We start from the raw sequence: 13,134 nt of genomic DNA on the forward strand, positions 1-13,134 counted from the left end.
TAGGGTTATTTTTTTTTTCTTATGCTATCAATGCTTTTTAGCTCATTTTAACCATCACTTTTAGCTGACTTCTTGTGATAGCACCCCATCAGGAGATGGGGTGTGGCCTCATTACTGGCTGATGCAGTAGAAATCTAATATCCCCACCTGTCTTCCATTGAACCCAAAGGAGCAGTGACTTTCCCCTCACTGCGTGCTGCTTGAGCCCTCTAGTCCCCTTGTGGTATGTCCTGCTGGGGGTAGCTCATTGCTATTGGTTAATAGTGAAAGATCTGAAATTCAAATTGATTTCCTCTGACATCACCTCCATTAGAAGGGAAGCAGTGTCTCATTACTGTCCAGCCAGGTTGTCGACATGGTCCCCACTGACTCCATGTTGTGGTATCCCATGCTCAGCTGCGAATGCTGCTGCTCAGCTAGCTCTCTCATTTTTGTACTGTCCAGGACCCCAGCCCATGGAATGATGCTACTCACAAATATGGTGGTTCTTCCCACCTCCATTAGCCTAATCTAGATAAGCCCTCACATGCCCAGAGACTCAATTCCTAATGTAAATGTAAGCCATCATGCTTAGAGCTACATTTATTCTGTGAAGTAAAGCTAGAATATAGCACTATTGTCTAAAAGGTTTTAGTCTTGCTCAGCTGCTCATTTCTTTTGTTAGAGTTTTTCTTTTGTCTTTCATGCTCTGTCTTGTATGGGTTGCCGACATCTTTGCCTCCAAGTATAGGATATATGAACCACATGCGGTCATTACTGTGGTGTTCTTACACCCATCTCTCCACATTTCAGACTCTTTATATGGTACTGTTTGTATACATTTTGCATAGGTTCAGTTACATTTATGAGAGGAGTAGCAAAAAAAGAGTATGTCTATGGTAAGATATTGAACTAGCATTACATCTCTGCCTGCTATACTCAGTTATCTAATTTTAACATAATCCTAAGGAAAATCATTTATAGCAAGATTTTAACATAGTCTTCCTAATACCACTGGGATTATTTATAATAGAAAGCATCCAAATTAAATTAGTTACATATACCCTACTAATTATAATTATTCGTCAGGTAATCATTACTTTAACAGAAAATATAATTGTAAAACTCAAAATACAGGGATATTAAAGTATACTTCAAATGTCTGAAACTATAACGGTCTTTATATTTCCCCTGCACTGTTATACTAAAATTTATTTATACATAAGCACGTAGTTATGGAACATAAGATTTTTATTTATTTATTTATTTTTGGGGTTTTTTTGAGTGTCATTCTAGCCCATGATTACCTAGAATTCACAATGTAGTCTCACGCTGTCCTTGAACTCATAGTGATCTTCCTACCTCTGCCTCCCAAGTGCTTGGATTAAAGGCATGTTCCACCATGCCCCCAGCATAAGACTTTTCTTTAATTTTTTAAAATAACTTTACATAGCTATAGATTTTTGAAGCTAAAAAAGTATACTATGTTCCAGATGTAGCACTAGAGATAAAATGATAAGCAAAACATAGTATCCTGCCTTCATCAACATCATTCTTTTGCAGTGAGTTTTGAAATCAAATGTACTATGAAAGCATTTGGTAGGCTCTTATGAAGACTGCTTCTCATGAAAATTAGAATATCATCTTTAGAGTATATTATCTAACTAATATAAACAAAAACCTAACTTGTCAAAGTGTGATACTTATAACCAATATTTATTGAAGCTAAATTGAAAACAAAATATTTAATCATGAACTGTTCTTTTTGGTACATATTTTAGTAATTTCTAAAATGTATTGTGGATTTTAATATTGTCTTAGAGTATAACACACCATGTTGTTACCCAGTGGCAACCACAGTTGTTAATGGCTTATATTAGCTGAAAGCTGTAAACTCATCCAAGGATTCTGTTAGCATTGGAATTATAATTTACCAAGACAATTACCACATACTGGAGTTTTTTTTTTCAGCTCTAATTCACTATTATTAATAATGGATAAAATTGCACTTTTCTCAGGTTGCTTTGGGCAGCAGGGAATTATTTCAATGAATATTTCAGCACATCATTTTAATCATTGCTTCACCAATCCAATTGGGCAATATTTTATTCTCCTTAATTCAGTCTACTAAGAAGCCAAGGTCATTAAACTACAAACTATTTGTAGTGGGGTCTATTTTGTGATTTACAAGCCTTTTACAGTGTAAAATAAAGCAAACTGTGTCATTAGTACTTGTAATTTGATGTTGCAATTGTTACTAAACTCCCCCATGATTAATGTTTTTAGTGGAGGAAAGAACATTGTAAAAAGGAACATAAATAGCTGAGTGTTTAAAATATGAGAATAAAATATGAGAATGCCACTATTTTAAGTTCTGCTATTTGTGGTAGAAACCTTTTTTCACAATCATCTTCATATTCCAATGACACCAAAAAAAATGAAGCTTTAATTCATAGAAAAGTGAATTTAAATGATAATTAATACCATTTCTTTAATTTTCCTTATTTAGCCAATTGCATGACTTCTGGCGTTTGGATTACTGGGAAGATGACCTGCGTCGAAGGAGACGGTTTGTCCGCAATGCCTTTGGCTCCACTCATGCTGAAGCCTTGCTCAAATCTGCAATTGAATATGGTTAGTACCAGTGCCCCTTAAACAGAAATACAGCTGGGTGTGAGGGGGCCTTTGTGGCTGATAAGTTATTTTTCCATTTCTCTGTAATGTTCTTTGTGTTATGAATCAGAACAAAGCAGTTAAGTTACTATTTAAGTTACACTTAACCCAACCAAGGTTTCTTGCAGTGGATATAGGCAAGAATATTCAACTTATTTTTAAGAAATCGAAGTCTCTATATAGTTGACTATTACATACTATCGCTAACAGACAACCCGGAACTATTCATGCCTTTCAAGATTCTGGTGACAAGGACCCATGGGGACACATACATTGTAATCTTGTACTCAGACTTATGTATTCTTATACATCAGCCTGTGTGTGTATGTAGACTCGTGTATACTGCATGATGCATAAATACACACCCAATGTGTACACAGACATGCATATGCTGTATCTATATAGACATAAACATAGGAATAGATAACTAAAACAAATACCTATTCACAGCTTCTCCATGATCTTTTGTGCTTTATGTCTACTCAACTTATTTTTAAATATATTTTATTTTATTTGTTAGACAGAGAGAGTGAATGAGCTTGAGAGATAGAAAAAAAAAAAGGACATGCTAGGGCCTCTAGCCTCTGCAAATGAACTCCAGATACATGTGCCGCCATTTGCATCTGGCTTACGTGGGATCTTGAGAATCAAACCCAAGTCCTTAGATTTTGTAAGCAAGTACCTTGACTGCTAAGCCATCTCTCCAGCCCAATTTCTACTCTACTTATTTTAAGTTAATAAAATAAAGAAAAATCTGGTTACAGTCTTTCAATTTAATTCCCTATCCTTCAGTAGAATTACAAATGAAGTTTGGAAAAGACAGTTACTTGTTCACAATATAATTAACTGCCACACTGTAATAAAATGACACCCTAAATTATTTTATAAAATGTTCAGTAAAAACTATAAATTCCAAATATTGTTATAGTTTAATGAAATCACTGCTTTGTCAAATTATTATCTACTAAGAAGGTACCTTAGCAGCATTTTGTTTACATATTTTCCAATGCTCTAACAAGCTTAAGTTTGATTATGTCAGAATTTTATGTTACACATATTTAGGTAACACTAATAGTGAGCATTGTTGATATAATTTTAACTATTCACTTTCTTCTTATAGTTACTGATCATATTTATTTATTTATTTTTTATTATTTATTATTTTTTTTTGGTTTTTCGAGGTAGGGTCTTACTCCAACCCAGGCTGACCTAGATTTCACTGTGGGGTCTCAGGGTGGCCTCGAACTCACGGCAATCCTCCTACCTCTGCCTTCCGAGTGCTGGGATTAAAGGCATGTGCCACCACGCCCAGCTCATATTTATTTTTGTTCATGATATTCACTAGCGAGCTATCTACTGCAACTTACCAGGATTGGTAGGTAGTTTGATATCACACCATAGTTTCTATCCCGTGGTGGCATTGTTGCTTTCCGTTACGTGAAGGAAATGAAATATCACACATTACCTAATAAATACTGTGCATGAGGATTTGAAATGCAGCTATTTGGACCCAAGATAAAAATGACAAAGTAATCTATACAGTAGAAAAAGTATGAAAAAATAATGTAATTGTCCTTGTCATAGGAAATGTCTCTGATCAATCCTGGAGATCACCAAAAGATTTTAGCACCTAAGAATTTAATGCCAACTTAAAAATAAGTTTTTTCCTGTGACCCTATTGGGGAGATTTATGGTAATGCTGCCTACTTAGCCATGACATGTTTTATAATGCAAAGTTAATATTATTACAGATCATTTTTTGCTCATCAGTTTATCATAAAATTCTCTTAGCTAAAATTAGATTTCCTACAGTGTATAAGAGAGGCTAGACTAGGGCATATTTGTAATACTCATTCTGGAAACTGTAACTTGGCAGGGGCCGCTTTACATTGTTCCCCCGTGCTGCGGTGACTTTTCAGAACGCTGTGTTTGGAAAGCATTCCTGTTGCTTTTCCTTGAAATGGACATTCATGTTTTCATTCTTTTACTTTAAATCACATTTTATAACACACTTTTGTCAATATAAAAATAGTAAGCTAAGAGGCACAGGTGTTAGTAAATATGCTCTAGGTATTTTGCATATATTTTAAAACCTTGAGCTATTTATTAATTTTAAATGCTAGATGATGAGCAGTAAGTAGTTGGACCTTCTTAGCTCTCTTGAGTTAGGTTCTTTGATAAAAAAGAATGAGGAATTTTTTTGTTAATTAATTATTTTGAGAGGTAAAGAGAGAGAAATGACAGAGAGAGAGAGAGAGAAAGAGAGAGAGAGAGAGAGAGAGAGAATGGGTATGCCAGGGCTCCAGCCACTACAAAGAATTCCAGATACATGCACCCTGTTGTGCATCTGGCTTATGTGGGTACTGGGGAATTGAACCTGAGTCCTTAGGCTTTGGAGGTAAGTACTCCAGCCCAAAAGAGGATTTTTTAAAAATATGTATTACATGCCACAAAATACTCACAATATCTGCAAAAGAGGATTTTTTTAAAAATATGTATTAAATGCCACAAAATCCTCAGATCGTCTGCACAGTTTCCATGCTAGGTTGCAACGTTGAAGACCAAAGAGTACTTGGCCACAGTTCTACCTCCTGAGACAGGAATGGATATCCTCCCTTCTCTGGCCTTCATCTCAGTTCACGTCTGTGGACTTGGGGAAGTAAGATATGGCAGGCACAAGGGACGTTCAAGCACTCCTGGGAACGATCTCTCTGAAAAGTGGAGGGATGGCTTATAAGCTCAGGAGAAGAAGGCCAAAGCCCATCTTCCAACATGGTAGTGCACCTCTTACCTGCATAGAAAATTCATCAGAAGAAGTTGGAAGCAACTGTCTATAATAATTACAAACTACTTCCTCCCATCAAAATTAATGCTAATAAAGCTAATTGAAAGCAGATTTTGTTTTTAAAGAAAAGGTTTATATTCAGAATATTCAGATAAAACATTTTTTAAAAAATAGGAAGGACTAGAGAGATGGCTTAGCGGTTAAGGCATTTGCCTGCAAAACCAAAGGATCCAGTTCTGTTCTCCAGGACCCACGAAGCCAGATGCACAAGGGGGAGTGTGCATCTGGAGTTCGTTTACAGTGGCTAGGTACCCTGGTATGCCCATTCTCTCTCTCTCTTTCTCTCAAACAAATAAGTTAATAAAATATATAAAGAAAAAACATGCAACTCAGCCCATTGTGTGAATGCCCCACCATTAAACAGAAGCCTATTTCTGTATGCTGGAGTCTGGTAGGCCCAGACTACCACGTATCTTGTGAACTCTGGTGATGAGTGGACGTAGATTAAGAGTACATTCATAAAACAGAGTTCAAAGTTTGAATGAGCTTCCAGGACAAGCTCAAGTTCAGCTTACTTCATACCAAATAATTAAACCATTTTGTTGTTAAATTCTGTCTTGACAGTTTACCTTAGATGTAGCCATCCTCTTCTATAAACTTTGGTCAAAACTTTTGTTCTTTCATCTTTGTGGTAGAAAGCACAATATTTCACCAACCAAAATAGGTTTTTCGTCTGTAATTTTCATTTTGGGTAGTAGAAGTGTTAGAACCAGTGATTAAAGCTTGTTAAAACCTGCTGATTTTGTAATTTGTAAAAACTCGTACTCTCAGAGAGCATCCTTCAAACAACACATACAATGAGTATTTACTGAGCTGGCATCACAGTTGCTGGGATCTGAACCATAGGTTGAGTCTGGCCTATTAATCTCAATCATATATTTCGAGAATATGAGCTTCCCTAGTGTCATAGAAATGAAACTAATGTAGCAGGCTTCATTCTTTCTTCCATGTTTCTCTGGATTCTTCTTGATATCCCAAATTCAGCCACACCATTTAAATTAGAGTTAAACTTTCAAGTGAGGGATAAGTGCACTTGCCATAATTGGGATTTCATGACATTATTTCCAGATAATTATTTGCAGCCACAACTGAAAATGTTAATGCTCTCTTTTAATGAGCACACAATCAGAATTGTGTATACTTTTATGGAAACATAGGACAATAGTTTTATTTCATATTTACTTTGAAGAGAGTTACCTTCAATTTCATTACTAAAACTTCTGGTTGACCTTTTGCAGTTAGGAAATAGCCTTATAGTGATGGAGTTTTTTTCTGCTTTTTAGTTACACTAATGAGTTGAATAATTTATGAGCTTGTCATGTGAAAAAGATTTGGTGTGATTTGATATACTTTCAGCCTCTGGTGTTGGAATGTGATAATAGAAACCTAGAGGCATGTAATTTTTTCCTTGATGTTTCATGTGCTAATTTAGCATGTACTGAATGTGTTATTTAGGTGTTTTCTAGTGGTAAAATCTCCTACAAGTGCAAATTTAATTGATTACTAGGAATTTGACAGGCCATAGCAATGAAAGAACATTTTTAAAAATTTAAACTCATAAACTTATCTCTGTCCTGCATAGTTTATACTTCAGGGCAAATTAGCTACTATAGAAATGATTGTAAAAAGAGGGTTTTTGTAAACTGGTATATATCAAAGGAAACCCTACACCAGTCAATTTCTGACACATATTAATAAATGAAAATTGTGCTTGTCAGAGAATAGTGCAGAATTGTAGTAAGTGTGGTTCTCTTTGTTGACTGTCAGTTATCATTGGGGCCTCTGTTTTCCTTCCATAGAATTACAGTGGAACAATGTTTCATCAAAGCCTAAGTTCACAAGTGCCTCCAAGTCTGTGATCAAAGACATCATCTTAAATAGGTCTGATCCGGTGCTGAGAAGAGGGCTGGCTGCCTCAGCCTGAGGGAGGGATAAAAACATTGAACAAGGATGACAAAGTTAATCAGTCAGTTCTTTGGCAATAAATAATAATATATGCTGAGAACTGCAAATGAGAACATCCTCAGGTTCCTCAGAGATGTGCCTGCTCAACACCTGATTTATCTAAGCTCGTGAAGCCATCAAGATATGACCTTGATGAATAAAAAGCAGCTCTGTAATGAAGCTGGAATTAAATTAGTTTTGATCATATATGCATGGCTACTGTAATTTGTTACTTGCAGTTATCAAGAAATAAGAAAGGCATTGAGAATAAACATATGCTAAACAGCTATATGATTGTTGAAAAAATACAGTGAAATGATCTAACCTCATATTTTCTGGAATTTACAGTTATCATAATTTAAGGATGATGATTTGATTTTTTTCACTTACTGATCATGTCATATTGAAACCCTCAAAAAACCTCTTTACTTTTGATGATGAATGATTCTGTTTTACCTGGTGTATTATTAGTTGGATCTCTATATTTGGAATGAAATTGAGTGTCTGAACATGGATCAGATAATTTAATGAAAGATTAATGATATAATTTTTTTTAGATAAGACTTGAGGCAAGAATGTTGTTAGTTAGCTCTTTTGGGTATCATGCCACAGCTTACTGTCTTGGCCTTGTTTTCAGCTATTGCTTTTGATGGTCTCCTAAAATAATTTACATATATTTCATAAAAGATAAGGTATAAAATATGTTTATAAAATGCATTTTACATATATGTGGCATTTTATACCAAGAAATAGCCTAAAAAGTATCGCTGTTTTTAAGTTGAAAATTCAGATTGACAGACTATAAACGGATGCTGGAGAATCGACTGTGTTAACTAAAAGTCATTTACAGAACACAGCTTCTGCAGGCCGTCATGCGTATGATGCTGGGTTTGGGGACTGAGTCTCTGAAGCTAACAGCACATAGTTCTTTATAATAGCTTTCGATGCCTGTATATACTGCTAGTCTCTACTTGTGAAGTACAGCTCCCTACCCTACAACGAAGACAGTAGTGCCAAAACGGCCCAAACTATCAATAGTATTGGCATCAGAAAAACTGGTTAAATGAAAAGGCATAGCTGTCAGCATAATGGGAGGCATTATGGAGCAGGAGCACCCACAGTATGTCAGAGGAGAGTTCATGAGTAGTTACTTATAAATTGTCTCAGAGAAGGCTGTGCATTTACTGGGTGAGCAGACAAAGGTAGAGCTACTAGAAACCACCAAGAACTAGAGCAGGAAGGGCCCCACTTTTCCTCGTGCCTCAGTGAGGTATGTGGCGGCAGGCCACCTTGTTTAGCTTCTGCTTTGGAGCTGGAGGTATGACTCAACACTGACGTGATTGCCTGTCATATGTGGTCCTAGGTTCAATATCCCTCATTCAAAAAATGTGTTTTTTATTTTAGATGTTTCACATTCCCAAATAAAAGACAGTTGAGGATCAAAATCAAATTTTCTGTATATTCTGTTCGGAGCACCCATGATCTTATAGTTCAATGTGTTTATTACTCAGTGTCTGCATTTTACTTATTGGCAATTGGTTAATTTCAGGATATGCACAAAGTGTCTTAATCATAGCTTTAACCACTGTGGTCAACCACATTGTAGAATAGGTTTTCTGAGGAGATGTCTAAAAGTTTGGGGCTTTTAATTTCTGAAATAGGCTGCTTGTGTGTTTGCATTTTATTTCTACTTAGAGCTTTAAAGGATGTTAAAGGCAGGGAAGTGGCAAGATTATGTTAATGGACTTACTGCTAAGTGGCACAGGATCGATATATTTGTTTATGGTCTTGTTTATCTTAAATAACTTCTGATAATATATACATACAAATGTATATACAGGTGTCATAATTCAGTATAATGTATACATGTTGAGGTGAATTCTAAGTACCAAGGGCTCAGGTCACATGCTTCAGTGGGAGGTGACTATTCTGAAGCCAGTGAGGAGGACCAGGCATGGGGAGAAAGGGTCCACACCACCACTGCAACAGAACGCCTTTCAGGAACCGAGAATGTACTGTGTGTACTTGGCAAGGTGTCTGGGGACAGAAATCATAACAAGGCTGAAAAGATCATTGAGAGGAATATTGTAAAAGGTGTGAGTGAGCAGTCAGAATCATTGGAGGTTTATATTTAGGAAAAAGACAAAACATAAAATAGATGACTTACTCACCTGAAACATAGAGTTGAAACTCAACCCAAACACTGCCCTGTTCCTATATAAACACCTGGAATTTTCTTAACTGCAAGGGCATTATTGAACATTGCCCTACTGATGAGCTTACCTTACTTGTGACTCTTACAGCAATAACACCCATTGAAGTTAGTGTAGTGCTGATAACCTTCATAACTAATGCATGGGGTTTGTTGTTGTTGTTTGTTCTTCAAGGTCAGGTCTCACTTGAGCCCACGCTGACCTGAAATCTCGGTAGTCCCAGGTTGTGATACTACACCCAGCTCTCTCTTTACATTTTTTGATGTATTTATTCCATGCTAGTCTTTTCGGTGCATATTTTATCAGAGTAACCAAATTCTACAATGAACTCAGTCAGAAAAATGAATAATGCATCATTTCTACTCTATGATGTTGAGACAGTTTCTACTGGCCCAGGTTTTCTACTTTTCTCTGGTAAAATGTGCTGCATGACAATGAAATCTTATTTGTAATAATTAAACATCACCCTAACTCCATGGCTAGTCAAAACATTTCTGAGGAATGTTTATCCTAAATTGCAGGAATATGTGATATTTACCATCATATATATTCTTAAAATATATTTTATCAAATTTCTTTTCAAAAGCCAGAATGCAGTTTTCTACAATATTAAGTTAATATTTCATACTTATTTAATGTTTCATTTAAATTGAATAACATTTTCTTGCCCCATTTTAATTACATTTTCCTCTTTAAAATGATGTTTATGAATATCCCCTTTGTTGGTCTGCTCTAAGAAATACTGCTTACATATGAATATTTTGAATTAAGAGTAAATGAAATTCCATTTTTGCTGTCAGAACCAAATTGTAAAAATGCATTGCATGTCTTTGAAAATCAGTATACTCTATTAGCAGGCCTGTCAATATAAAAAGTGCATTCCATTTCCACCTCTTGCTCTAATAACCTTTGCTGTGTTACTCTGAGGCAGTTCACATAATCAGAGTATATTGTCAGCTTACTGGAGTTGGGGAAGCATGAAATGAAAATCACGTTAATATTGATCCACTTCTCCTACTTGCAAGTGTCCTTGATGTCCTTTTCCACTGAGCAATAACTGTGGTGTTGTTGCCATTTTCCTCTCTCTTTTCTTAAATTTTGGTCAGTTGTTATAACCATATCCTGAGCAATAACTTAACACTCTGGAATATTTCTATTAATATCAAATCCTGGTTAATGCCCAGATTGTTAATAGTCCATGTTATAATACGATGATGCCCTTGAAACCTTTTCCCCTGGCTGTTGAGAGGAGAGACCTCCTGAAAGTGTGATAGATGTGCATCTTAAAGCAGAGTCTGTACCAGCTCCTCTGTGGCAAAGCAGGAAGGATGCTATACTCAAATGTTATATACCCTAATGTTGTGCGGAAATGACCAGTCATTTATTGTTTCATGTCAGGCTGCTATTTCTGAATCAACTTTCTCCTAAGTTTCAACCTATTATCCATAATTTCATGGCAATACAAACATATCTATTTTGGTTAGCCAGTAAATTCTCTGACAACAAAATTGAATTGTAGTGGAATCTTGTTTACATGCAGATACTTTCAGGCAATGAAATGACACAACTGGAAAAAGGAAGAATTTATAAAGAGGAATTTGATGGGTAAACTCACAGAATTTACATCTTTTTTAAAAAATATTTTATTTTATTTATTCATTCATTTGACAGAGAAAGAGGGAGAGAGAGAGAGAATGGGTGCCCCAGGGCCTCCAGCCACTGCAAACAAACTCCAGACTCTTGCTTCCCCTTGTGCATTTGACTAATGTGCATCCTGGAGAATTGAACCTTTGCCTTTGCAGGCAAACACCTTAACCACTAAGACATCCCTCCAGTCCAGAGTTTTTAAATTTAGTCAATAACTACTTACTTTTGCTTATTTGCAGTAACACACAGAAACAGCATGTCTGTTTAGAGACTGTCAGTCTGTCTGACTTGTGGAAATACTTGATTTGATACAATGACTTTATATATATGAAACAGACCTTTGACTCAGCATCAGATATATAAGAGGAATTATGCTTGAAATTTTTTGTCTTTTTAATGCAGTGTTTTAGTTGTTGATTTTACAGTTTTTAACATTGAAATTTTCCTACTGAAAGTGCTCCCCCTTCCTTTCAAAAACTATTCCATTCAGAAAATAATTTCTCAGGCTGGAGATATGGCTTAGCAGTTAAGGTGTTTGTCTACAAAACCAAAGGACCCTGGTTCGATTCTCCAGGACACACTTTAGCCAGATGGACAAGGGGGCGCATGCATCTGGAGTTCGTTTGCACTGGCTGGAGGCCCTGGCATGCCCATTCTCTCTCTCTCTCTCCTTCTTTCTCTGTCAAATAAATAAAAATAAAATATTTATAAAAAGAAATAAAATAATTTCTCCTTAGCATTCAGTAGGAAAGTGGCCTTTTCTTTATATCACGATTTTAAGGAGAAAATATTTTGTCCTATGCTGTAAAGTCAAACTCCAAAATTAAATTTAGAACTTAAATAAATGAAAAAAACCTGAGAATCTAAATAAAAGGGAAAAAAATATTTGCTTGCTAGTAAACGCTTGTTAAGGCCGAGTATATTCCACTTACTCATCTATTACTTTTATCTCACAGATGCACTCAGGTCAGCACAGATGGATTTCGAGCAATACGTTTGTCAGTATAATGAAAACACTCATTTTTTTTAATATTGGAAATTGTAAACTCAGTAATAGACTGGTATGTATTATTGTATAAGATCATGTCACTGTACCTAATTTAATTAGTTGAAAGGTATATTTATCTTTAAGTCTTTTCCTTTTAGTGGAAGTTAAATAATATCATTTAGCCCTAAAAGCACTGGTCCGTAAAGGTATCTGTTGCTCTGACTTGAATTTTAATGAGAAAAGTAATCTTTATTTTGACATTTTCCAAAGCATTCATACCAGTAATGCTTTTAAAAGAAAGTCTTTAGGTTTGAAATTTAATTACACTATTTTATCTAACTTTCATGGGGATAGATTTTGTCAAAATGCATTGAACAAGATAAAAAATTTTGTGAAATGGTATTTATTGAAAAGAATGCCATCTTGTGCTGGAGAGATGGCTCAGCAATTAAAGTTGCTTGCTTGCAAAGCCTGTTAGCCTAAGTCCAGTTTCTCAGTGTCCATGCAAACTCAGGCATAAAAAGTAGCACATGTATCTGGCCAATGGTAGGAAGCCCTGCTCCCTGACACACCTGCCTACAAATAAATAAATGTAATATAAGCAAATAAAAAGAATGCTATCTTGTGAAGGTAATTTCCAAATGTTTAGAAATATTAGAATTTCCCAATCATACATTTAGATAAAATTTAATCCAACTTCCCTCCAAAGGTCTCCATCATAAAATGAAAAACAAATCATAATCTATGTTAACATGTTTGTGTGAAGAAAGCAGAGGCTTTTTATTATTTTAAATATTTGTATAGTTAGAATGGCTGTGTATTAAATTTTTTAAAAAATCAAAAAA

The 13,134-nt window shown here is 35.5% G+C and overlaps 1 protein-coding gene across 5 annotated transcripts in view; it reads left to right on the top strand.

Annotated features, from left to right (window-relative positions):
• The window catches only part of Nbea (neurobeachin), a 563,720-nt gene that overhangs the window by 349,987 nt on the left and 200,599 nt on the right, over window positions 1-13,134 (top strand). For all 5 annotated transcript variants that reach the window (XM_004659998.2, XM_045154369.1, XM_045154370.1 and 2 more), the window contains one exon: window positions 2,489-2,613. In XM_004659998.2, the coding sequence (XP_004660055.2) occupies window positions 2,489-2,613 (125 nt within the window). The remainder of the gene's footprint in view (window positions 1-2,488; window positions 2,614-13,134) is intronic.

The sequence above is a fragment of the Jaculus jaculus genome, chromosome 7 (genome assembly GCF_020740685.1).
Source record: "Jaculus jaculus isolate mJacJac1 chromosome 7, mJacJac1.mat.Y.cur, whole genome shotgun sequence".
Taxonomy (NCBI): domain Eukaryota; kingdom Metazoa; phylum Chordata; class Mammalia; order Rodentia; family Dipodidae; genus Jaculus; species Jaculus jaculus.